The sequence below is a fragment of the Rosa chinensis genome, chromosome 3, assembly GCF_002994745.2.
Source record: "Rosa chinensis cultivar Old Blush chromosome 3, RchiOBHm-V2, whole genome shotgun sequence".
Taxonomy (NCBI): domain Eukaryota; kingdom Viridiplantae; phylum Streptophyta; class Magnoliopsida; order Rosales; family Rosaceae; genus Rosa; species Rosa chinensis.
This window is the reverse complement of record NC_037090.1, coordinates 11,142,653-11,170,252: the sequence shown is the minus strand read 5'-3', so window position 1 is coordinate 11,170,252 and position 27,600 is coordinate 11,142,653. Positions and strand designations below refer to the sequence as shown.

The window sequence follows — 27,600 nt, the reverse complement described above, 5'->3', positions numbered from 1 at the left end:
GCAACAAACAGCTTGCATATTTCATCAATAAACACATTTTGTGAAGAATTTTTAAAGACCTCATGAAATGACTAAGTGCACAAATGGACCTAAACCATAAGCTCGACTGCGCAACTGACTCCACTAACCAAAGGCTGCCCATCTCAAGGATCAAGTAAGGACTTGAAACGGGTTGTAATGGGGCTAAGCTAGGGTTTTTTTGAAATGAAGATTAAGGATACAAAAATCCTAAGGACCTAGCAGAGCATATATGAAACACCTTATGTCATCATTTTTGTAGACCAAATATCATTGTTTTGGGCCAAACCTTCACTCTAACCAACATGGGGATGGACAAAGGCATAATTTTCAACTTTGAGCCTTCTACAAATTTGAAAGTCCAAAACCACACTTCAACAATTTCCGAAGAGTTTTCTTTTCAATTTTTCTTCTCTTTTGCCGCTTTTCTTTCTTTCTTTCTTTTTTTTTTTTTTTGGCAAATTTTTTTTTTCTTCTCTTGGATTTTCCCCACCCCACACTTGTCTTTCATCGTCACCCCTACATATTATGTCATGCTCTACTAAGTCCATAAGACAAGGGTAGAGATATCCTGTACTAAGCTCATGGTAGGGTAGTGAGGGTGATGAAACAAAGGTTTTCAATGTAGGCTCAAAGGGGTTCATTCTAAGGAGTCCCACGACGGGCACAATTGGGGACACATGCTTGTTTGGCTTTGGTGGTTACCCTAATGCCTTCTATCCTATCCAGGATCAGTGCATATTATGGCATACAAGTTTTGACAGTCACAACAGCCGAGTTCTAGTACTCTCTAGTCCATTAAAATCTATGGCACATAATCATTGGATTTTCAAACAATGATGAGGTTTTGCAAATACAGCCACGAAATTCTAGAATTATCAATAAGCACTCAAAAAGAAAGTATTTTAGCACAAAAACTCACTTGGGTCAAATGAATCAGACTTAATCCTAGCATGCTTAATGAACCAAGTTACAATCCTATCTCAAATCTTCATACAAGCATCACAATGTCGATTAACCACAGAATTCAATTAAGTCCTATTTTGATTGTGAAAACCTTCAGCCATGAATTCGGAGACATGTTCATCCTAGACGTTAGGAGCATCCTAAGACTCAAACAAACAAAAACACTCTAAAACCAACATTTTTTTTTTTTTTTTACAATTTAATTTAATTTCAACACTTAAGTACGGGAACAGGGAGTCTCGATGTGCAATGGGACTGAAACAGCTACCCTTTTTCAAGACTATGTTTAATCCAATATACCTTAGTGTATCACAACATCAATTAAAAACACAATAAAAACACAATCCAACATCAACTATTTTTCATTTTTTTTATACTAACTACTAAAAACACAATAAAGCAATAATCCTTCCCCCATACTTAATTCATGCATTGTCCTCAATGTATAAACAAATATAAATCATGCAAAGCATAAATCAAGCATAGAAGAGAAAGTTAACACAACGAAACTTAAAACAACTTAAAATTCATGAAAATAAAATAGAAGGAAGAGTTCAAGAAAGCAAATCTGCGTTTGATGTCTCCTCCACAGCTACAGTTGAAATGGGTTGCCTCCCATGCAGCGCTTAATGTTTAAAGTCTTTCAGCCTAGACTTGTACCTCCATTTACTCCTTTGGAGGAGCGGTATGCGGGCGAGTGGCAGCCCTTTTGCTGGTTTCAGCTTCCTGAGGAGGGTCCTCATGGTGTGATGCAGTAGCGTCCTTGCGAGGAAACCCAGGAGGATAACTCTGCAAGTTATTGACTTCCTGAGCAAGCTTGTTTATTGCAGTGTGACAGCGTATCAAAGAGCAGTTCATCTCAGAGATGTAATCAATCATGCAATTGACTCTCCAATCTGTCACCATAATACCATCGCGGAGAGATGAGCGCAAATCATCAATCGAATCCGACAAGCTTTCCAGGGTGGCCATAGGCAGAGGAGCACGAGCAGCTGGTGAGGAAGAAGACTCTCCGGGATGCAGTCTGGGAGAGCGACGAGGCAGAGGAGGGGGACTGCGGGTACGCTCACGGATAGGACGATGGTCCCATGGACGAGTAAGCCCAGCTCTAGTGGCCGCTTGACGACCTTCTTCTTCCAAAGAGAGAACACGGCGTTGATTGACGCCCCTGCGAGGGGTAACCTTGGTTCGAGCCATGAGGAAGTAGAAGGAATTTGAAACTGCACGCTTAGACAAACCTTAGTAAAATTTGGAGGAGACAAAAAAGGATGTATATGTAAAGCAAAAAATAGGGTAGAAATCTCAACAGGCACACGGTTTTAACAAAGCTTCTCCGGGAAGGAGAAGAGTTATGATAGTTCACGGCCCAAGAAACTCCCCCACGTGTAAATATTCCTTTCTTTCCTGGATTTATGGCATGCTTTCGGCTATAGCTTGTCTGTCACGGATCCTCGAGATTCGTCTAATTCCCCCACGCGTCCTTTCTTTTCCTTGATTCACGGCAATTAAACCTGCTTTCGGCTGTAGCTTGTCTGTCACAGCTCCTCGAGATCAGTTTGGTTCCCCCACGTGTCCTTCACGAGCCAACAGCTTTTCCGTGTTTTCGGGTGACTTTAATCCAACGCGTAGATTTAATCTCAGAGATCGTCGATCCAACGGTGGAGATCTGCTCACTCGTTCTATAAATAGGTGCATTCTGAGCGACTGTTCACTCCAAAAGAAAATTCTTCCGAGTTCCAGCATTTCTCTCTCAACCCTTCAGCCTTTCTTTCGAAATTCAAATCCTTTCTTCATCAACATGGAACCACGAACTCTGCAACTAATGGAGCAACAGACCCAGCAACAAATCGAGGATGGAGGAAACAACCAAGCAGCCGGGACTAATAACCGGTGGGCTCCCACACCGCCTCAACTAAGAATCCTCAAGGGCCTTTACTATGATAAGGGTTTTAAGTACCCAACTCCAGAGCAGATTCAAGAGATCTGCCTCCATCTGAAACAGTATGGGCAGATCGAGGACAAAAACGTCTTCTTTTGGTTCCAGAACCTCAAGGCTCGTGAGAGGCAGAAGTTGAAGGAATTTCGGAACGTTCCGGTTGGTGGATCTCTCGATCTCAATTTTGGATCCACTAGTTCTACTGATGATGGTAGATCCATTGATCTAAACTTTGGGTCACGTGTCGGCTATGGTGTTGACCCATATTCCTCCTCACCGTTCAACACTAATACCAGTACTACCTCCTTTGGCACAACAGGAGGACAATCTTTCATGGAACAACGAGGAGGAGATCACCAGGAGATTGAAACCCTTCCACTATTCCCCATGCATGGTGAGGACATCTTTGGCAACATGAAGACTACTTCCGAGGGAGGTAGCGGCTATGGCGGTGACTCTCGCATTTCCCTTGAGCTCAGCCTCAACTCCTACGGAGATGCAGACATGGTTTAATATAGAGTATTTTTATTATTATTATTATTATTTTTTTTTTGTAATTTTTTTAATTTTTTTTTTTTGTAAATAGCTGAATTTAATAAGACTGAATGAATGCAGTTTTTTTTTTTTTTTTTAATATAAAGGACTCAAAAAATAAAAGACAAATATAAATCCCTTCCCCCACACTTAAATATTGCATTATCTTCAATGTAATCAATTAAAAGCATGCAATGAAATAAGTAAGCATAGATAGAAGACATTTACGAAAACAAATCCTAAAATAAAAACAATAGAGAAAAATTGAAAAATAAAAAGAAATAGGGAAAGAGAAAGCAAATCTGATTATATTCTGAATTGGGTTGCCTCCCAAGTAGCGCTTGTATTTTACGTCTTGCAGCCAGACAGTACCTACATTAAATAAAGTTAGTAACTATAATTAACAAAGAAATACAAAATAAAAACAAGTATAACTATTAATTACAAACTACAAGTATAATTAACAAGTATATTGTACATAAGACACAAGTTAAGTACTCAAGTGAGTATAAAACGTGAAAAGTATTTTTACAAGTTTAAAGTGTGAAACAACAAAATAATTTACACGTATAGAGTATTCACAAGTATTTCTTTTATTATAAACATTATTGATATCGAATCAAATTCCAAGCGGTAAATCAAGTGGACGTGCGGCCCAAGTATAGTCGCCTAGACACAAACTCCCTTTCAAATCGTTTGGGCAACCTTACTGAAATGGCCAGGTGGGGGAGGACGAACACGAGAGGAAAAATCCATTTTGGCATGAGCTACTCCCACATAGTGGTTTAGGCCCATTTGCAAGCACTTCTGGATTCAAAAACCCGTCATGAACGTTGTCCCCTTTCTAGACATCATTCCACATAGGCTATACTTACTAAGATGAAAAAGTTCATAAGTATGAAGACAGTTCAACAAGTGTTAATAAAGGCCGCCCTCAACCTTAAGGGACCTGAGCTAGGTACCAATAAGGGGTTTAGGCCAATATTAACAAAAGAGACTTCACCTATTCCTCTCAATTTACAACCTACAATTAAAATTCGTGTTCAATAATATAAATAATATTCTAGTTAATTTAAACTAAGTTTCAAACAATTTATATACAACAAATATATACAATAAATGATACAATTTAGCAAGTGATTTTTCAATCCCCGGCAACGGCGCCAAAAATTGACGCGCTCAAAGCAAGCGCATAATTTAACCCTGAAATATCGTTAATAGTATAAGCAAATAGGGATCGTTCTATTCCGGGGATTGAGGGTACACTTGTAATTGTGAAACAAATAAAGAAAAGAATTATTTACAAAAATAAAATAAAGAATATAAATATATACAATTGTATAAACAAATAAAGAATTAAAAATAATAAAGTATTATTTACAAAAATAAAATAAAGAATAAATATATACAAGTAAACACAAATAAGGGGGGATTAGGATTCTTAAAATTAAAATTAAAATAAATAAAATAAAGAAAACGTAAAAACATATATACAAGGGTGGATCGCAAGGAACAAAGATCAAAACCACATCCATATGTAAGAAATCCAATTACAATTCCTATAGTTGATTTTAAATGTCATGAGAGAGGAGTTGATCATGTGAAACATTCGAAAGCAAATGATTTCCCATATTTTACTTTTCAATGCTAATTAACCTAAGCGAAAGCACCTAGATTAATTCTATCAAACATGCAATCAAGCCCTAGAAAGCTAGTCAATCATGACATGTTCAACGCATTAGACATAGAGAAAGGCTATCAACTCAAGTGTACAACTTAGTATGGAAAAGTCCACCTAATTGCAATCCTCTTTAATTAAATTCGGTCTTTGCACAAAACCTTTACTACTTTGATTCAAGTTTACACAAAACGAAAAGTCGATTTCATGTTCTTAAACCTAGCACCAATTATATCAAAACCCTAAGTGTTTGCAACCACATAAGATTAAAATACAAAAGTTTTCTATCATGCAAATTTAATTAAACAAACCCACATAAGCAACATAAAAATCAACATATAGAAATCACAACTTTATCTCAAAACATATAAACGGGCTTTAAACTTTGCCCTTAACATTATTTGTTAACTAGAATTCATAGTTTTACAAAATCAAACAAAGAAAACAAGAGAAAGGATATAATACACCTTGAAAGATGAATGATAAAGCCTTGAGACGAAGAACTTGAAGATCCTTGAAAGCAAGCAATCTTCTAGGGACGACACAAGGGTGGATGGCGGTTGGGAAATTGATGTATTGCATGGCTTCTCTTTCTCTTGGCTTGAAAATAAAGAACAAGAAAACTAGAGAATGGAAAAGAAATATGGAGAGGAAATGGAGAGACAAGGAGATGGAATGGATGAAGGAATTGGTGATTGAGAGTGAGAGGAGAAGGTGTTTAAATAGGGAAGAAAAAGAAGAGTGAAATGATGAGATGAAGAAAAATAATGAAAGTGGAGTATGAGAGTGGTTTGTAAAATATGTAAAAGATGAGGTAATGATGAAAGCAAAGCATGAAGGTGAAGAAATGTGGAAGTGATGATGATCTTTTAGGGTAGAAAAATTGTATCCAAGGAAAAAGAAATGCTTTCTTCATATGGGTGGGAAACATGAATATGTGGTGTTGAGTTGTTTTCAGGTCAGTTTCTTCCCCTTTATTCCTTCAATTATTTCTCCATCAAAACGTCAGAATGAGCCTTCGACTTCTTCATAAAAAATGTTCCATTATGAGTGTATATCATCCTCACAAATTTTCAGAGCTTTATTCCATGTGGTTGGGCCGGAAATGCTGCTGGACCTCTTACAGGTCCAGTTTTCCGGTTTTGCTTCTGTAGAAAATTGGGCTGATTGTTTGAAGGCCTTCCACTCATATTTTTCTCTGACACTCTTCATAAGAAATGATCATTTGGGTGTCTAGAATAGATCTGGAGAGTTTCAGCTCATTTCGAGTTCATTTGGTCAGGTGGCCGCTCCTTCTTCCTTGCTTGGCTCTGATTCTCCTAGCCGGAGTAAGAAAATATTCAAGGTTGACTTTTTAGTGCATTTTCATTCTTCTCCATCATTTCTAGGTAATTATGGACGTAACACTCATTTCTTCTTCATCTACTCCAATGTACCTAAAAATAGAAATTAAGTTAAAAATCGATTCAGTTAAGGAATTAACTAAGCAAAATGTGAGGAATTAACTATTAAAATATCACATTAAAATGCTCCTATCACCTTCCGGTCGTGGGAAGATCGACCCCAGCCCCACCCACAAGCCACCAAGCCAGCTAGCACGACCACCTCACGTTTTGGGCAACGAAACCACCACGCAGCCTGAGCCTCCTCTCCGACTGGGTTTTTTGGTTTGCCACTGTTCTGTCAGCAGGTGACCCTCACCTAGGTGGATAGCAGAAGCTCCGGCTAATAGATTGTTTTTTCTAATTACAACCTAAAGATTAGACCCGTATGTTTAGCTAACCTCACTTCTAGGAATTTTTATATCAACCTATTTATTAGAATCATTTTTCACATCAACCTCTTTTTTAGGTATTATTATTGTGATTTGACTATATGTCTTAGGTTGAAAATCTCTACCTTATCCCTATACCTATCTATTAGGTAACAATTGGGAATGAACAACCATCAAATTAATATGACAATATACAGAAGGAAAAGTTCAAACTTAGAACAAGATACTTTACCATAAGATTCAGGGCAGAATGATAAAAAAAAATTAAATTTAAAAAAAAAGATTTGAAAAAACTAAATCTAATGAATAACATACCTTATTAGTAGATACAACACTTTTGAAAGCCAAAAATTAGAAAGAGAATATGGTCACGAATGCATAGGTAATACACAAGTTCACAACAATAATTTGAAGTTCTTGCTTACTTCTTTGAGTTCTTTCTTCTAGTCTACAGGAACATGAACTAGTACTATCTCTATAGTTTGAAATCATGGTGCTACATATAAAAATTTTATAAAAAAATTGATATCAAAGCATGCACGAATTAAGCTATATAAATTAATTCTTTCCATAAGAATTTCTACAAGATGTGAGCATAAAAGTGGATGAAGATTGTATTAATTGAATAATCTACTCAGTAAGGAATGTTTCATGATGTGGATTTGGTGTAAATTGAAAAGAAAAAGTGATTGGGTTTAATATAATAAATCATTGTAAAATTAGATTTAAAGCTAATTTTCTAAAAAATAAAATAAAATGAGCGTTCTATTTGCGAAACTTCCACGTGTTCCACTTAATTTTCTAGGGGTGTGCAAAACACTGTACAAACCGGTCAAAACCGACCGGTAAATATGGTTTGGTTAAGGTTTTTTAATTTTAAAAATTGAAAACCGGTTTAATACCGAACCAAACCATTTATGAATTGGGTTGGTTTGGTTTCTCTTTTGCTTAAACTGCATAACCAGAACCGACCGGTATGCTTGAAATATAATAAGAAAAAATGTTATATATATATATATATATATATATATATTCATTTGTCCAGTCGTTTTAAGTAAGTTCTAAATATTCAATTATAACTTTATTCTCAAATGATATACTACCATATCGCTACGATATATTTGATCCTCTTATATCACATATTTCAATCTCTCATTCTCTAACCTTTAATACTACCATATTAAGCTAGTATTTATAGCTAAGCCATCAAATAATTCAATCATTTTGAATCTATTATAGATTTTAGTTTTTGAATATTAGTTTTGGATTTGATTATTGTACTTTAAATTTAGATTATGCTTATTTAATACAATTTTTATTCTTTAGATTGGATTTTACTAGAATTTTTTTCTCATAAATAGCATGTTAATATAATATAAGTTAAAACCGCCTAACCGACCGAACCAAACCATCTTTAATTGGATTGGATTGGATCGGGTTAAGTTTTTTTTTTTTAATGACCGGTTGTCCAAAATGCTTAAACCGCTCACTTTAGTATAGAGACGGTTTAGAGTCAAAACCGATCCAACCCAATCCGTGTGCAGCCCTATAATTTTCTAGGTTTATGGGTATTTCTGTCTTTTAACTCCACTCTTTCCCTATTGCATTTGGATTCCTTTTCCCTTCACAATTCGGAAACGCCTTAATTCGTCCATAAATACCTATAGCCTTTTCCGCACTTCCGACTAGACATAATCATCCTCTCTTCCCTGAACCATGACGTTGGAGGCGAATTTGGCTGTTGCTGGTCGCCCTAAACCAACCATCGTGAATATAGTTTCCACCGTCAACTTGGGCTGCAAATTGGACCTAAAGAGGATTGCGAGCCGTGTCAGAAACGCAGAGTACAATCCGAAACGGTTTCATGCCATCATAATGCGAATCCGGGAACCCAAAACCACCTCTCTCATATTCTCCTCCGGCAAGATGGTCGTCACCGGCGCCAAATCCATAGAAGAGACCAAATTTGCGGCGAGGAAGCACAGCCGAATCGTCCAGAAAGTAGGGGTTGACGACGGGGTTAAGGTACAGTTCATGGATTTCAAGATTCAAAATATCGTGGCATCCTGCAATGTCAACTTCGCGGTCAGGCTTGAGACTCTTTCCTTCTCCGATACTACTCTTGGGTGTGCCTCGTACGAAGCCGAGATTTTCCCGGGGCTGATATACAGGGTTCTGAAGCCCAAGGTTGTCTTCCTCATCTTTGCGTCGGGGAACGTTGTCATCACTGGGGCCAAGAGCTTCGAGAATCACACGCTCAAGGCCTGGGAGCAAATGTACCCTCTTATTGCACAGCACCGGAGAAACTGCCCCGTCAACCTTGTAACATCACCGGTCCAAGAAAAAAGTGCACCAAAAAGAGGAAGAAAAAAGAGTGTTCCATCCAGTACTTCTGCCTCTGAGCCAGTTAGTTGCTTTTGATGTTGTTGAGGTTTTGCAAGGGAATTGTATTTAACTAAATTGTAAATTTGTCGTTGAACCATTAATGCAAATATGCAATTACCTTTTCATTAGGATATTTGTTTGTTTCTTTTCTCTCTCTTCTCTTTTCTTGAGTTTCTGTTATTGAGTTGGGTTTCTAATCAGTGAGAAAAGATGATGCAATTACCATTACTTGAAAGTGAAAAAGAAAAAAGTTTACAAAAACTATGATTCTGGGAGCTGATAATGGTCACTTCCTTGTTCAACCAGGAAAGGTTGCTTGAAAACTGAGGATTATTCTCCTATAGATTTCCTTTGCATAAAACGATGATCAGTTTGGTCTCAAGGTTGCTTGAAACAGAGTTCTGCACATTTGGGAATGCCTGGAATGATCTGAGCCATAATTGTACTAACTATTAGGCTGACTAGTCGTATAGTTCTTACTGTTTACATAAGAAACAAGAAAAAGAATATAATCCTTCCTGATCATGGCAATAAAATTCATGACACAGCTGATCCTGGTATTTTGGTATTTTAGTTATTGTTAAAGATTGAAGATGGGTTGAAAGAGAGAAGACCCATAGAAGTTGGCATGACCAATTTGCAGAATGAACAAATTGGATCAGTATGAGTCGTTACAACTAAATCTAAGACTATGATAAATAACAGATGTAGAACAGAACATAAACAGGAGTTTGCATCCACCAATAATTTACACAATCAAATCCCTCCCTGCTCTGAACAATACCTAAGAATTGACCAAAATCTTAAAATCCCAAATGAATGTGTTAATCAATTCCCAACAGACTCGCTTGATAATCTACTGTTGCAAAATTTTTTGACGATTTCATTCTAGAAGACTCGCTCTCCAGTAGCAAAAAGGTTCCAAAAGATGGTTGTCATGAAATAGAGAGCTGAGGTGACCGTTAGGAATGCCTGAAACGATCCCAGCCATTGTACAAAATAGCCTGTTCCTATTGTGCTGACTATTGCTGCAAGTGTCCCTACTGAATTTGAAATCCCTGTTGATACAGAATGTTATCGTATCAGCTAATCACTTCAACATAGAGGAAAATAGAATACAATCCTTCCTTCCAATAACTTACCATGGAGAAACCCGGCGGACTCAGGAGCTATATCCTGATCAAATTAAGCAGGAGAATATCAGATTGGAATGAAGTGCACCATAATATATAGGAAGCAGTCTACTGCATTAGTTTGACTGTTTTTCAATATGATCATTGGATGGGTGGAACCTACTTGTATATTGAGGAGAAAGCCAGCTTGACTGAAAGAGCTCAAACATAAGGCTGCTGTAAGGAGTACCGCTGCAGCCGTGGGTGTGTTGGCATAGTTCAAGCACAGCAATGACACTCCAGGCCCAATGAAACCAATGGACTGTTTGGTACACATACATGTCAAAATGGTGCATTAAAACATATATGTTCAAGTGAGTTTACTGTAAATCAGCATTTGATACAAAAGACTTCGCTTTCCTAATTGGATTCAATTAAATTCAACTTAAGACTTTCCCTTATAGAAGCAGATTCCATCAAACAGATAATTTAAACAAGTAAGAAAATTCCCTGTCACATGGTGCATGATTTTGTTTCAAATTAAGATTTATTCAAGAACTCCTGTTTCCCTTTTGCAGACAATTCTTTTATAAGATCGAAGAGGTACTATTTTGCTCTATAATTATAGTGACACCCAAAAGAGATACCTGCATGATCTTTCGGACTATCGTTAAAGAGTAGCCAGCCTTGATTAAGGAATCTGATGTTGTGCCAGCAATGCAGCTGGAAATTGCCATTGTTCCCCATGGAACAGCACTAAACCAAGCTGCTTGTTTCAAGTTTACATTAAATACCTATAACAATGGAAAATAATAAAAAATACATTATTTCGAATGATAGTAAGTTGCCAATAGTAGTATATAAATAACATACTGATATGATGATATAGGTGAATATAAGCTCTGAGATATGTCCAGATAAGTCCTGAGCTTTTGGTGGGTAGTGCTTGAGCAATATTTAGGGAAATGGTGTTACCATGCACAAAGATCTAGTAAAATGAACTTACAGTCTTGAAATAAACAGGCATCCAAGAAAGCAGAACAAAGTATCCCTGCAACATGATGGACCATACCAAAAACACAGAAAAAGGGAATTAAGGACCACCACCAGATAAAAGATTTCACTAAACAAAATCACTATTAGTATATATTTGTAGCAACTAGTAAGCAAACTCACCCAATTATTAGTTATGTTGGCAAATATAATACTCCATGTTGGTAGTTTTGATAGTAGGAGCCGCAGAGGTGGGAACTTGTCGTTGCTCACTGGAGAATCAGATTTTCCAGCTTGGATCAACCGGAGCTCTGATTTGCTAATGAAATCACTCTCTCTTGGATCATTTGTGACTGTATATGTCCATATTGTCAACCAGAGCAGTCCAAGGGAGGAGAAGAGAATAAAGGGACCAGAAAATCCCATTGATGACATCATAACTGGAGTTAGTAGTAAGCCGGTAACATTGCCAAGATGAAACCCAGCCATAGAAATTCCAACTGCACTAGCTCTTTCATGGGTCGGGAACCACCTGCTCAAATTTACACATAAACATATCTTAGTTGTCTAATGAACTAGTTACCAAGTACTGTAAACACAAAATCTGTTTAAATCCTGGCTTACGAAGACGTCAGTTGGTGAACAAATTTGACCCTAACATTATTGTAACTAAATTACAATATCAAAGATCAAAGGGGCATTACCTTGATAAGAGGGTGCTCATGGAAGGCAGGGCCACACCTTCAGCGAGTCCAAAGAAGGCACGAACAGCCAATAGGCTGGTTGTAGAATGGTTGGCAGCCCAGGGAGTGAGGAGGGTGGCCAAAGACCACATGGCCACACCCCATGCCATCACTCTCTTCCCTCCATATCTGTCTACTAAGGCTCCTCCGATTACTGATGAGAAGATATATCCCCATAGAAAGGATGACTAGAAAATGCATCATTCACAATTCCACATACTAATTGTCAGTATAAGAAGGGAAACAAAGCAAATTGAAAGGAAAAAAAAAAAATTAAAAAGCAAAATACATGCTAAATGTTGTCATCATACGAAATTCAATCCATGACCATCAGAGAAACATTTATGCCCTTAAGTTTCAGACATTCTGATCAATTTAGGGGAGTTTAGCAGTTCGCTATGTGGGTTCCAAAACTTCCAACATTCATACCGTGTCAAGCAGACATAAATTATTTATTCTATAACTTGACACTGTGTCAATTCATCAATAAGAGCAAGCTAGATGACCATATATTTCGACCATGTTAGATTAACCACCTTAACATCTCTGGAAGAAGTTCTTCTGGCACCCAATGCAAAATTACAGTCCATGAAGTGAGAGACAATTCATGACATATTTGGTCCCACCAGATTAATTCTAATGGTCTTTCTTTCTATATACTCATTCAAGCGCACCAGATGCAAAGAAATTTTTTCACCTATATCAACCAAACGAATCGACATTGAAAAAGGATCAAACTTTGCTACAAAATTGAATCCAAAAAGCTATTAAAGCAATAGAATTTAACTCCTAATCTAAGAAAACCAATTAAAAACTTAAAGACTTTGGAGTAGTACCTGAACAACACCCAAGAAAGAACTGGTCCAACCCTTTTGAGCTGCAAGTGGAACAACGGCCACAGACATGACTACTCTGTCTGCATTACAAAGACACATCACACAAGCCACTAAAGCCACAACCTTGAACCTCTCTGGCACTCTCACTAGAGAAACCCTCTCTCTTCTCCCAATCATCATCCCCCCCTCTATGCCCTCTGCTGTACACGTCACCACACATGGTTTCCTCTGAAGCCTCTCTGTTCTTGCTCCCCTGTTTCTTCCTAAACCATAATCAAAACCCTCCACCCATTTTGTGGGTTTTGCTTGGTGGAGCAATCTAGGCCTAAGCCCCAACTGAGTTGTTCTTGCATTGATCAAAGTCGATGGGGAGGCTGAGAAGCGAGAAGGGTGTGGGTTAGGTCTCGAGGAATGTAGTACAGATTTGGCAGGAGTTACAGCCGCCATGGCAGTAACAGAGAGAGAAGATGAGAGAATATTTAGAGACGGATCCGTTAACAAAATGAAAATATGTACTCATAATATCATTAACGTACAAAATTTTAAAAGAGCGCGACTCTTTTATATAGAAACCAAGTGGAGTAATAGTTAACACAAGGGTGTTTGGTGGGGGAAATGGGGGATTAAGGAATGGGGTCATGAAAATTGAAAATCAAGAAATGGAGTTTGGGGGTTGGTGAGAAAGGGAATGGGGACCCAGAGATTAGTCATCTTCCTCTTGGATAGTTGGAAGTTGGAACAAATGGGAAAACTCTGAAGACTCCTACGTGGTCACACGTGTTGCTCTGCTTCCGGCCTTCCTTCGTTCTCACCAACCTCGGTGACAAGGTGGCTACCAACAACTATCTGGCTAGCTACTTCCGCCTCTAAAATCGGGAGAAGGTATTCGGTGGCGGTGGATGACGGCCGCCGCAGCGGGATAGGGTGATTTGGGTCATTGTGAGGGTTAGGTATTAGAAGTTGATGTTGTGTTTTAGAATTGATAAGCCGGAGATGATATAGTTGTCTCATTTAAAGTTTATAATCGATGAATTTGACCCGTTACGTATCATGATTGTGATTCACTTAAAATGATTTTTTTCCCTTAATTTTGAGATGTTTATAGTCTCCATGTTTTCCCATTAAATTCAATAAAACCAGTTTTACATTTCAGTTCATTTAAAGAAGATAGCCAAAACTAAAATTAGTGTGCGAAAATGCACACCTCAATGAGCAGAGAGCATACTTTCTCGTCTATATTGCGCATGAATTGATGTCAAGACTCAAAGCGCAAAAGTTGTTTGTTCTATGCGTAAAATGTACAGAAAAACCAGAGCATGGGATAACCCGCATAACCTTTTTTCAAACAAATGGCCGCAGAAGGTTACAAACTCCCCACTCTCTTCTTAAACTTCTTCCTTCACCGGAAATTTGACTCTTTCCTTCCCAAAGGAATCATTTTCCTTGACCCTCACTCTCCCTAAACTTCTTCCTTTACCACCAAAGCTTTCTTATAAACATCATCTGTTGTACTAACCCACATTATTGACCTTAGATTTCATTTTATTCCTTGAGTTTTTTGTTGGATTATCTAAATTATATTCAAGAGAACTAACTTTGTTAGTTAAAATGGACATGAAAATACTCAAATACCCTCACCATAGATTATATTGAATTTATGTTTGAAAAAATGAGGGATATAAATGTAATTAATAAAATAATAAAAGAGTTGTTTTATTTATACCTCCACATTTGGTATTTGGAGCTCGTGCTCAAAATTTTATTACTGTTGAAGGAAAACCTAATTTGTGTTTAGCCCAAACTCTAGGTTACTTGACCTAGTGGTAATAGGATTTAATTAGAAGGATCTAGAATCCTAATCAATGTAGAATTACTTTCCTTGTATGATTGAGATTCTATGCATTGTAATCCTCTATATAAAGAGGCCCCTATTATCAATGAGAATACACAGCAAATTCCTCTCAAATTCAGTTTCTCTACAACACGTTATCAGCACGAGCCCTAACCCTGAAATCCTAAATTCGTAGCCTTCAAATCCCAGAAACCACCGCCGCCCACCTTGAAGATATCAACTCCAGGAGTCCAGAACCGGCGGCCCCGTCCCCAGAACCGGCCGGAAAATATCCGAACCGGCCACCGGAAATATCTTTACCCTCCCTGCCCGGTTCGAAGCCTTCCTCCCGGCCAACTGCTACCAAACTTCATCGGAACCTGCAACCAGACCCTAAATCACCGGAGCCGAAAAATATCCACCGGAACCGGCCTAGAACGGTCCGAACCGGCCTAGAACGGTCCGAACCGGCCACCGGAAAGGACCACTACCGAACCAGCAGAAAGAAAGAAAAAAAAAAAAAAAAAAGGGGAAGGCAGCAGATTAGCCCAGCCCAGCTCCGGCCCAAAACCTCACAGCCTAAGTACTCGGCCCAGAAGCCTGAAGCCCATTGGCAAACCCAAGCCGCATAGCAGCCAAGCCGAGCCGCCAAGCCCAAGCCGCCACGCCGCCAAGCCTTCTGCCACGTCAGCTCAGACCTGCCACGTTAGCAATCGGTCAACGCCGGTCAACACTTTTCCGGCAACTTTCCGGCCAACTTCCAGCGACTTTTTCCTGCCACTTTCCGGCGATTTTCCGGCGACTTTTTCCGGTCAGCTACAGTACTTCCGGTTACTTTTTCCGGTCAGCTACAGTAACTTCCGGGCGCTACAGTAGCTTTCCGACGACGGTTTTTCCGACCATCTTTTAAGGTAAATTTTTCTAAAAGTTCCCGTTTTTGTGAAGTTTTTCAATTTCTTCTTCTTTTCTCGGGGACTTCCAAAATCCCTTCTTCTACCCCCCTTTCTCTACATAGGGGAGACCAAAAGCCGAACTGTGGCGGTTCGCACTCACTCCAAGCTTGGAGCTTGTAGAGTCCTCCAAACTTAGAGTTTGTTGAGAAGAAAACGATCGACCACATACATCGTTATTTCGATCTAATCCAAAACCCCTCTTGGAATCGGATTTTCTTGGAAGTGACTACGCTCAGAAAATTCCTAATTTCTTGAAAGCGACTACGCTCAGAAATTTAATAGTTTTTCGTGGTAGCCTTTTCGCTCCGAAACTAACCCTAATCTTGTGTTGTTTTTCAGGATGAGTTACCTGAACAAGTTGAGCTTTGTCCCACTCGAGACAACTGGCGCAGGATACCATAGGTGGGTCCGAGATGTGCGCCAACATCTTAAGGCTGATGGAATTCTGGAAACCATCCAAGAGCCTGGTCAGAACGTGCTCTCAATTGAGCAAGCTACTGCTTTTGAAGCAAAACAAGCTAAGGCCATAATTCTCATGACAAGGCACATGAATGACGCGCTCCAAAATGAATACCTCAATGAGGAAGACCCAAGAAAGCTATGGGTAGAACTAGAGCAGCGATTTGGCAACGTTCGTGACTCCTTGCTTCCTGATTTAGAAGTGCGATGGCATAGCCTCCGCTTTTGTGATTTCAAGTCTGTGCTTGATTATAACTCGGAAGCTCTTCGTATCAAGTCTCTGATGGAGTATTGTGGCCAAGCCATAACTGATACGATGTTGATCGAGAAGACTCTCTCTACCTTCCCAGTCTCTGCATTGATGATTTCAAAGAATTATCGGATTGATGTAAATGCAGGACGTATCACAAGGTTTCATGAGCTCATTGGCGCCATGAACGTAGCTGAAAAGCACGATAATATCCTTGTGAAGAACTATAATGCTAGACCCGTGGGAACTAAGCCTATTCCGGAGTCTAACTATAGTCGCGCCCCCAATGGAGGACGCAAGGAGCGAAACCCTAAGGGTAGGGACTTTTCTGGACGTTCTGGTCCATATATTCGCCCTAAAGAGGAAGGAAATCGCCAAGAGAGGTGTGCACGGAACCGTAGAGGTCAACGTGTGAAGAGAGAGAGAGGCGGAGCCTCCGACCATGGTGGTAACACCACCAACAGGATAGGTCGTTCAAATCGCGCCCCAATGGCGCCTCGATCAAGGGAGCCTGACCATGATGATGTTTGTTTTCAATGTGGATCAACTGAACATTGGGCTAAAACATGTACCGCACCCCAGAATGTTGCAAACGCATACAAGACGTATCGTGAAGCAAGGGAAGCAAATTACATGGCACAAGATGATCAAGATGGTGATCTAGATCTAAGGGTGGAAGACTACAAGGATCAAGACCCAGAAATTGGCGATTTTGATTAAGTCTTTTTATTTTCCAAGAGATGTAGGCGATTGCCATATTCCTTTTTATTGGATTAGATTTTCTTTGATCATAGAAACAATGATGTATTTCGTTGGCTTATGAATAAAATTTCGAGTTCTTTTCATTATGACTCAATTTTGATTCTGAGCATATGACTTTGTGACTACGATGGCTAGACCATCAGTATTAATTTAAGGACATGGAATAGCCCAAGTTCCACTTGCCAAATGGCACCTTGATTACAGTTGTCACAGAAACTCTCTACGCTCTTAGGGCAAATAGTACCCTATGAATAGCCAACGAATTCCATGCGAAAATGCATGTAGAGAACGGAAATGAGTTCCTTTGCCTACCTCTAATGATTGCGAACAAAGACGCATCTTAGAGACGTTTATGTGTCTCTCTAGTGGACTTAATGTCACTATTCGAGCTATTAAATCCAATAAACTTATGAGAGAAGATCTCTTGGATTTAGACACATATTGGCTTTGTCACGACAGGATAGATCATCCTAGTCATGATATGATGATCCGTCTACAAAAGACTTCACATGGACATCATTTTTTTGAGCAAAATGAAGCAAGATGCCGCCATAAAAGGCGCCAACCATGGGCATAACGCCATGGTTGTTCCTCCTTGTGGCCATGACGCCATACATGCTAATTTCCATGGCTCCCACACCATGATGGGAGATGTAGTCACATATTTTGCTTCTAATAGCGCTACAAACGCTTAGGCCTAACCAAACTCCTCATTGGTTGCTTCTAAGGCCCCTCGCTCGTTTTACAAAGCCCATTCCTTAGGGAAATTAGGACTGAGACCGTCCTATGCAAAGGATATGACAATACTCATTCTGTTCTTACAAAGAATCCGTAGGGATCTTGTGGATTGATTCAACCAACTTGCGGACGCTTAAATATTTCATGATGTTGGTTGACACGCAAACACGCCGGTCACGTGTTGTGCCATTGTCCACCTATAAATGCTACTTATGCTACACTCCTAGCACATATCATGTGACAACGGGCTCACTCCCCGAATCAACCTATTCAGTCAATTGGATTTGACTATGCTAGAGAGTTTACATCGAAAGACTTTCGATGGATATTGCAATGGGTTTGATGTTGGACATCACATTCCCATGTACACACCCAATTGGTCTCGTGGAAACTACTACGATGGTAGTCCGAACATTGGTAATGCGCACCAATCTTCTTACATCCGCTTGGGGTGATGCGATATCGCATGCAGCCATGCTAATTCGTCTACGACCTACCGCCACTCAATGTACCTATGCGTTACAGCTAGTGACTGGGTACACGTATTTTGTACTTACGCACATTTGAGTGAGCCATTTATGTGCCAATTGCGCCGCCACAGCGCTCCATGATGGGTCCTTACAGACGAATGGGCAACTACGTTGGATTTGCGCTTCCAACAATCGTCCGCCACTTAAATGCCCTTGCTAGGCGATCTCCTTACCGCTAGATTTGCGGATGTCACTTTGATGAGACAGTCTTCCCGTCGTTAGGGGGAGATAAGAACACGAATGTTCAACAGGAACGATAGGAATTGTCGTGGTCTGTCCCCACTATGTCTCATCTTGATCCCTATTAAAGTGACGAGATCACACAAATATGTTGCAACCATGCCTGCAAGGAAGGACGTCCCTACGAGAGGACGTAGCGCCACCATACACGAAGGTAGGCATGGCACCAATGCCAAAGAGAGTGGCACTCTGGCATTACAGGCCATGGCCCCAGCTAGGATGAGTGGGAGGCCCGTGGGTTCGAAGGATACTTTGGCACATTCCAATCCTTTAATCATCAAGACTCAAAATCCGTCTCATGAGTATCTTTCGGGTTATGGTTATCGTTGGGGGACGCCTCAACGTCAAACCTTATTCCTGAGAATATAGAGCTCTATGAAACTTACACTAGTGTACATGAGACGTGGGATAGAAACTCCATCATAATTGATGATGTAGTTACGCATTTTGTTGCGCATGAGTTTGCTGAGTCCGATGATATCGAACCACGCTCCGTTGATGAATGAATGCCAACGTAGAGAGTTTTTGGCCTAAATGGAAAGATGCGATCCAGGTTAAGATGGATTCTCTAATGAAGAGGAAGGTTTTCGAGCTAGAGATGCCAACACCTCCTAACATAAAACCTGTTGACTAATGGGTTTTCGTTAGAAAGTGTGATGAGAAAAAGAGATGGCAATCTCGCCTTATGGCGCAAGGCTTCTCACAAAACGCCCTGGAATCGACTACGATGAGACATATTCTCTCGTAATGGATGTCATTGCACTCCACTACCCTGTCAGTTTGGTAGTTTTCGAATAACTGAACATGCAGCTTACAAATGTGGTCACTACGTATCTCCATAGGGATCTAGATACGGAATATACATGAAGGTTCATGGCGAACTTCATTTACCCAAGTCAAGTGGCTCTAGACCATGGAGCGCGTTTACAAAGAGGTTGAAACGCTCACTAAAGTGACTACTTGATTGGAAAGGGATATGCCCACGCGTTTCTATAACAAGTTTCGGATTCTATCACGGTTCATGTTGGACATGATCTTCATTAGAAGCCTTTAAAAAGTTAAGGGAAACCGCTGAACACTTGAAATCCGAGTTTGAGATGAAGGATTTTGGGAGAACACGATTATGTCTCGGTTTGGAACTTGAGCATCGTGTCGATAGATGCTTAGGCATTTTGACAAGGTCAAGCCTTCAAGCATCCCCATGATCGTCCATAGTCTTGATCCTGAAAAAGATCCTCTTCGTCGAAAGGATGATGACGAAGATGTGCTAGAGGCAAAAGTGCCTTACTTAGTACAATAGGCGCATTGTTGTACTTATCTCAATGCATAAGACCGGACATCTCATATGTTGTGAACTTGTTAGCTAGATATAGCTCTGCGCCAACGCGACGCCATTGGATTGGTGTAAAAGATATCTTTCGATACTTGTGATGTATGAATGATATGGGCTTGTTCTATCCTTATACAAAGAGATGATGGATTCAGACCCATCACACACCAGGTACGCCGCCAACGCTGACCTGCGTTCTCTATCCCCATCCCAAAACGACATGTGTTTTGGAAGGTTTTGCTGATGTTGGGTATCTGTCTGACCCACACAATGGTCATTCCCAAACTGGTTAAGTGTTCACCATGGGAAAAGACCGTGATATCTTGGAGGTCTACATATTAGACCCTAGTCGCTATATCTTCGAACAATGCAGAGATCATTGCTCTTCACGAAGTGGTTCGTGAATGTATATGGATTGGATCTATAATTACGCATGTTCGGACAATCGTGGTTTGAAGTCTACCACAGATGAGCCTACGAGCATTTAGGATAATGCTACTTGTTTTGAACAAATGAGGCAAGGCTACATCAAAAGCGACAACACCAAGCATAATCAGCAACAACAGACACTCCTCGAGATCAAAGTGAACTATGTTCGATCTGAGAATAGTGAGGCAGACTTGTTTACTAAGTCATTTCCCAATACCACGTTCGAGAAACATGTGGCAAGAATTGGCTTGCAGAATTTATTTGAACTCCCATGATCGTAGTCATCAGGGGGAGGCGCAGACATCAGGGGGAGATGTCTACATGTTCGTCTCGAATCGTGAAGGGTGTGTTGTGCTCTTTTTCCCCTTCGACCGAGGTTATTTTTTGTCCCACTGGGTTTTTGTTACTCGGCAAGGTTTTTAACGAGGCAACGAGAGAAGCACCGCATTTGGGCAACACAAGGGGGAGTGTTGAAGGAAAACGTAATTTGTGTTTAGCCCAAACTCTAGGTTACTTGACCTAGTGGTAATAGGATTTAATTAGAAGGATCTAGAATCCTAATCAATGTAGAATTACTTTCCTTGTATGATTGAGATTCTATGCATTGTAATCCTCTATATAAAGAGGCCCCTATTATCAATGAGAATACACAGCAAATTCCTCTCAAATTCAGTTTCTCTACAACAATTACTAAATTTTTAGTTGTGCCCTTAATTTTTTTTTTTTTTATTTCTTTGCTCTACCTTCTTCCACTTCCTTACCTCTACCTCCTCACCAGACTTGTGTATCTTCGGCAACAACTTTATTGTGAGAGAAAGACGGAGGTTGATGAATGATAGATCACAGACGAGGATCAAGGAAGAATATTGGGAGAATTGAGAAAGAAGACAACTTGGGATTCAAGCTTGGACAACATGTTAAGGGGAAAGGATCTGAGGGTTGGGAGTGTTATAACTTATACGATTGCAATTCAATGTCTCCCAACATATCAAGTAGCAAAGTTAATGAAATGAACGCATCTAGTTGTTCGACCCAAAAAAAAAAAAACGCATCTAGTTGATTATAAAGAAACAAATGCAAAATTGATTAAGAAAATTACTAAACACTCAACTGATTAGAGCATCTCCAACAACTTCCCTATAATTTCTCTATTATAGGGAAGCAAAAATTAAAATCTCCAAAAAAATTCTGCTTCAACTCCAACAGATTCTCTATTTTACAGATTCTATAATTCTTCCCTAAAATTTTACAGATTACTATAAATATAGGGAATTTTGTTTTCTCTCTCATCACTATCTCTATTTTAGGGATAATTTTAAGAAATCTGTTGGAGCAAAACAGCCAAAATTTTTTTCTAAAATGGAGAAAAATCAAGATATGGAGAAGCTGTTGGAGTTGCTCTTATAGATTAGTTTGAGCGCATGCAGTTTACAAGCAAGGCAAAGTAAATCAGGTCTGTTTAATTAGGGATTCAACTCATCACTATATTATCAGAAAAAGTAACAGAGCAGGAATCATTCATTTAGGTGGATTTGGTGAAACTTTAACTTTCAGTCAGGGACTCTCAAAGAGTCATATGCAGCACAAATTCTGTAGCTAAAGGTAGAATTGGCTACAGAAACAAAACTATATATATATATATATATATATATGCAGACCCTATCCAGAGCGAGGTTAGAGTTTAGGGCCACTTTTAGGTCTCATATCCACATCTCAACCGTTCAGTTTTTAGGTATTAATGTATAGATCATCTCTACAAAATTTCAGCCAAATTGATGGTCTTTAAGGTATCTAACTCGCTTAAACCAATGAACGAACTGAATATGTCCAACCTGAACCGTACTAGCTTTAAGTCAGTTACTAATGCCTTAACGACCATCAATTTAGCTGAAAATTTTGCAAATATGATCTATACATTAGTACCTCAAAACTGAACGGTTGAGACGTGGATGTGCGACCGAAAAGTGACCCTAAACCCTAACTTCGCTGTGGATAGTATATTTATATTATATATATATATATAATTATATATGATAAAAATAAAAAGAGGAAGAAGGAGAAAGAGAGAGTACAATAAAAAGAGATAATGAGAAACGACTATTACAATTAGGGGATGCATCTCCAGTTGCATGGAACTGGGTAGCGAATTTTTTTTCTTTCATTTCTTTATAGGGTTAGAATAAGAATATAAATTTTACAAAAATTAAGAGAGGAATAACAATACACAAGAGAGGAATCACTATTGCTCAATCTTATGTACAAAATCTTAAGTAAAATCTTATGTGATGTAAGCCTTACGCCTTATTCCTCAATTCCTTAAAGCTTATAGCCTAGTTAAAATCTTCTGAAAATGTCTCGAAGTGCATCTTAACATTTTAAAACAATACTAAAAACTGTTTTATTGTATAATCAGGTTTTAGGGTTTACATCAAATAGTTGACCATATAAGCAGTTTGATAATTTGCAATTTTGGAAGGCAAACCGAACAACAGTTATAATCACAAGTAACATTCAAAAGAAAATACCGAGTTAACGAAGAGAATTCGAAGACAAATATTCTTCTTTTTTCAAAGGAGATGCAACATCCTCTTTGAAAAACGAGCATAATTAAAAACATAACTATCAGACGAAAAATGTATGTTCGACATTTTCTACCAAAGGAAGAAGAAGAGTATGGAACACTACACTTCTTAGTCTATCGCCTAACACTTACGAGTTACAAACGACTCACCAACTACTTCCATTAAAATCTTTGAGAATGAGCTGTCAATATGAGGTCATGCAGATCATGATCGTTGGTGTTTATTTTCTTTTTTTTTCTTTTTTTTTTTTGTGGCTCCCCGATTACACGTACGTGTGGGTGGTTCTTGCCATTGGTTTCTAACTTAAAGAGTATGGGCTATGGCTAAAATCAAATGAATATAACATAATTCAATTTTTTTTTTTAACGGTGGATTTGATACGTTGATATTTCATGTTACATGACATCGATCATCTTAGCCATTGATATACTAAGAGCATTTCTAACAGTAATAGCTATTTATTAACTAAATTGAATAAGGCCCTGTTTGGTACTGAGGTTTGGGGTATATAATCACTTTTAATTACCATTATGGATTGATAATCTATTTGGTAAGATTTTATAAAGCGCTTATTTAAAAATTTTGGGTTTAATAACCACGATTTTAGAAAGCAGCCTTTATCTAAACTGAGTTTTATTACCACACACGGATATGCACAAAGTTTAATGAAACTATGAAAATACCTATAACACCCTCACTCTTTTCTTAAAATGACAACGTCCTATCCATTTTTTTGTTTTTCTTTCCTCTCTCTCCCCCTTCCTTTCTCTTGGACTCTCCCTCTTTTTCATTGAATCTTTCTGTTGGTTACTTCTTCAATTCTTTTAGGTTGGTTGTTTTTGTTCTTTTGTTTCTTCAGCTAATCACCACTGATGTTTAATTGTATTGAACCGAATAACATTCCCTACTCTTCATTGCTCAGTAACATTCCCTACCCTTCATTGCTCAATAGCTTCATTGTTCATCTGCTTCCTTCAATTCGGATCCGTCTTGGTTTATGATTTGCTACTAAAGGGCTATTAGATGCTTCTTGATGAATTAATTAATAATCTTGATTAGTTTTTGACTGGTTGGTTTGATTGTTAATGCTCATGCTCTCTTGGTCTTGTGCCAAAATTACATATTGGTCTTCAACATCTCCCAGAAACTACAAAAACATAAGCAAAAAGAAGAAAACTATAAAGCTCTCAGTTCAATACCTCTTCTTTTTTGCACAAGAATTACACTCGTTCTTCTTTTGCACAAGAATTAAACCCAGAAGCTATGAAAACAGAAAGCAAAAGAAGTAAAAGAAATTTATCATAATACAGTTATTCCCAGAATCATAAGAATTACCTTTGCCAAGTTGAAGTTTTGTTATCTAATGGTTAATTTTTGGGTAGCACTTTCGTTAATGGCTTCCCTTTCTCATGTTTTGACGATTTAGAGATTGAACTCAGTTTACGAATAGGATCCAGCTCCTCCAGCTCCTCTAAACTCTAAAGTGAGAAGGGTGTGAATTTACTTTAATTTCATAAAATCAGGACTCTTTATATAATCTAAAGATCATGACAATTGACACATCACTCTTCTATCAATTTTTAGTTTTTCATCTAAACCATAATTAACTAGCGGTTAACTCTAGAAAAAAAAAAATTAGGGATTTGAGTTGTTGTGTTTACTTTCTTTGAGCTTCCATCGCAACTCATCCATGGTTGAAGAAAAGAATAAACAAATCGTGCTGTTATTGATTTACCATTCAATTGTTCATTATCTCAGTTGCGTTTACCCTTTGGTTTGTTCCAATGCTAGAGTTATACATTCAACAATTGTTTAGTGATCCATTAGCCAACGTCATGAATTTAAGAAGAAGAAAAAAAACTTGTGTAACAACAAAGGACAATTATTAGCATTGGGAAAGCATTGGGAATTCTATCAGATGGTAGGAGAAATTGCACTTAACTTATATTAGTCATGGAATTACAAACTCATTCTTACTCAATTTGAGTTTTTCCCGATATAGTATTGCTTCTTGATGAATTTTCCAATTGACACAACTTCCAGGGTTATGTTTATAATTCACATGGCATATTCATTGCTGCTATTCACTGCAAGTCAGTTTTTTCGTTTCTTTTCTTACTTCTCCTCTACAACCATGAATGAGTTGTCATGGCCAGAAACACAGAGAAAGAACACGCAGCAACTCCACGCCAAATCCCTTTTTTTTTTCTAGAGTTGACGACAAGTTAACTATGGTTTAGACGAAAAAACTAAAAATTGATGGAAGAGTGATATGTCAATTGTCATGACCTTTAGATTAAATAGAGAGTCCAGATTTTATGAAATTGAAGTAAATTCACACTCTCCTCACTTTAGAGGAGCCGGATCCTTACGAATAGTTGTGATTGAACCCAGTTTTGTATCGATATTGAATTTGACTTTAGCATCATGTGTAATTTGGTTATTATACACTGTCAAAGTATTTTTACACAATGAATTACCAAAAACATTTAAAATACTTTTTATATTGATATTAATTTAAGGGCTAAATACTGGTTACCACCCTGTGGTTTAGGTCTAAAATCAATTCAGTCCCTGAATTTCTAATTTCATCAAAAATACCCTTGCACTTTCAATTTTGATCTAATATGTCCAATTCATTAATATTATGTTATGAGTTCAAGTTATAGTTGGATCATTTGTTGAAAAACTATTTATTTGATAAATTTCTAATAGTGGGACTCACTCGTAAATTGACTATGCAGGCCACCTCAACACCACATCATAAAAAATAGGCCATATATATGAGCCATGTCAGTCAGTTAAATGACTCAATTTTGGAAGACTAACAAATTGGACCTATTAGATCAAAATTGAAGGTGCAGGGATGTTCTTGATGAAATTAGAAAACCAGGGACTGAATTGATTTTGAACCTAAACTACAGGGTAGTAATCAGTATTTAACCCTTAATTTAAACACACAATTTACCAAACACTTACCTGTGTTATTTTACAACTAATTATTTTAATAGCTGAGTTCTCTCACAGTTGAGTTTTCCCACTTTAATACCAAACTAAGCCTAAGAGCATATTTAGCAGACTCTCTATTTTTGCTCATTAGCTATTTTGGAGAGCATGTTTAGCGTTTTTATATATTTTAGCTACTGCACCAGACTCCTAAGTGGCTCTCTATTATAATTTTTAGCTATCTCGCTCCTAAATATAGAGAGCGAGATGAGGCTCTCTATAATTTAAAATATTCCTATTGAGTTATTTTATATAACATATAAATATATTTAAACTATTTAATCTTCATTTAAAAATAATATAAATTCAAAACTAGCTAGAATAGAGACCACTGATGCAGACGTATTTCTAAAATGGTTAGCCAAAATGACTTGTTAGCTATTTTGACTAAAATCTAACTCAAAAATAGCTAGCATTAAGAGCATTTTTAGCAAACTCTCTATTTTAGCTCCTTAGCTATTTTAGAGAGCATGTTTAGCTTTTTATCTATTTTAACAGCTGCACCAGACTCCTAAGTGGCTCTCTATTATAACTTTTAACTTTCTCACTCCTAAATGTAGAGACCGAGATGAGACTCTCTATAATTTAAAACATTTATTTTGAGTTATTTTATATAAATTATAAATACATTTAAACTATTTAATCTTCATTTAAAAAGTAATATAAATTCAATATTAGCTAAAATAGATAGCATTGATATAGATGTATCTCTAAAGTGGCTAGCTAAAATGACTTTTTAGCTATTTTGGCTAATATCTGACTTAAAAATGGCTAGCATTGCTAAAGATGTTATAAAATAGCTAGTGAATTTTTGAGTTATGCTCCACCAAGGTAAGCTAAATCTCCAGTTAAAAAAAAAAGGGTTGTTGTCCATTTATCCCAATTCTAGGGATTTTTTTCCCACTTATCTCATTAAGTTTTTTTTTAATTCCCCTTTACCCAAAACATTCTAAAGAGATCTTCCCTAATAAACTTTATTTTGTTTTTTTTTTAAAGACTATTTTACCCTCACCCCTTTATTACATAGAGAGTGAGAGAGAGACAGAGAGAGAGGAAAAAAAACCAGAGGAGACTTCGCCAGAACCACGTCACCGATGGCCGGATTCTGGTCAACTTTTGCAGGATTCTGATGACCTATCGCCGGAATCTGGTCATCGGCCGCCGCCCACAGGACTTCTCTGAAAAACTCGCCAGAAGTCCCCAAAGAGGTCGCCGGAAAGGTTTATTGTCTTCCAATAGACCTCTAATGCCCCCCAATAGAACTTTCGATCGCCGGAATGAGAACTGATCTCTAAATTTAGACAAATAAACTTTGATTAAAGAAAAAAAAAACTAGGAGATTACATCAATTCAAAATGTCTATTGCCCTCCAATAGATTTTTTTTTTTTCATTTTCTTTCCGGCTAGGCCTTTTGCCCCCATTTTACCAAAAAAATAATAATTATTTTTTTTTTCATTTTCAATCCATCATTTTTTTTTTTGAAAAGTGGATTTCATCAAACGCATGCCAAGATG

General features: G+C 38.1%; 2 protein-coding genes across 2 annotated transcripts; one reads left to right on the top strand and one right to left on the bottom strand.

Moving 5' to 3' along the window:
- The first annotated feature begins 8,592 nt into the window (after window positions 1–8,592).
- Window positions 8,593–9,387, top strand: LOC112193752 (TATA-box-binding protein). Its single transcript, XM_024333980.2, has one exon. It carries the CDS (start codon window positions 8,623–8,625, stop codon window positions 9,325–9,327), a length of 705 nt encoding a protein of 234 aa, XP_024189748.1. The 5' UTR covers window positions 8,593–8,622; the 3' UTR covers window positions 9,328–9,387.
- A 491-nt stretch (window positions 9,388–9,878) lies between these two features.
- Window positions 9,879–13,560, bottom strand: LOC112193724 (probable anion transporter 3, chloroplastic). Its single transcript, XM_024333953.2, has 8 exons — window positions 12,976–13,560; window positions 12,101–12,327; window positions 11,580–11,928; window positions 11,410–11,454; window positions 11,051–11,197; window positions 10,588–10,725; window positions 10,434–10,467; window positions 9,879–10,349 (listed from the first exon to the last, which is right to left on the bottom strand). Exons 1-8 carry the CDS (start codon window positions 13,420–13,422, stop codon window positions 10,180–10,182), a joined length of 1,557 nt encoding a protein of 518 aa, XP_024189721.1. The 5' UTR covers window positions 13,423–13,560; the 3' UTR covers window positions 9,879–10,179.
- Window positions 13,561–27,600: the final 14,040 nt, after the last annotated feature.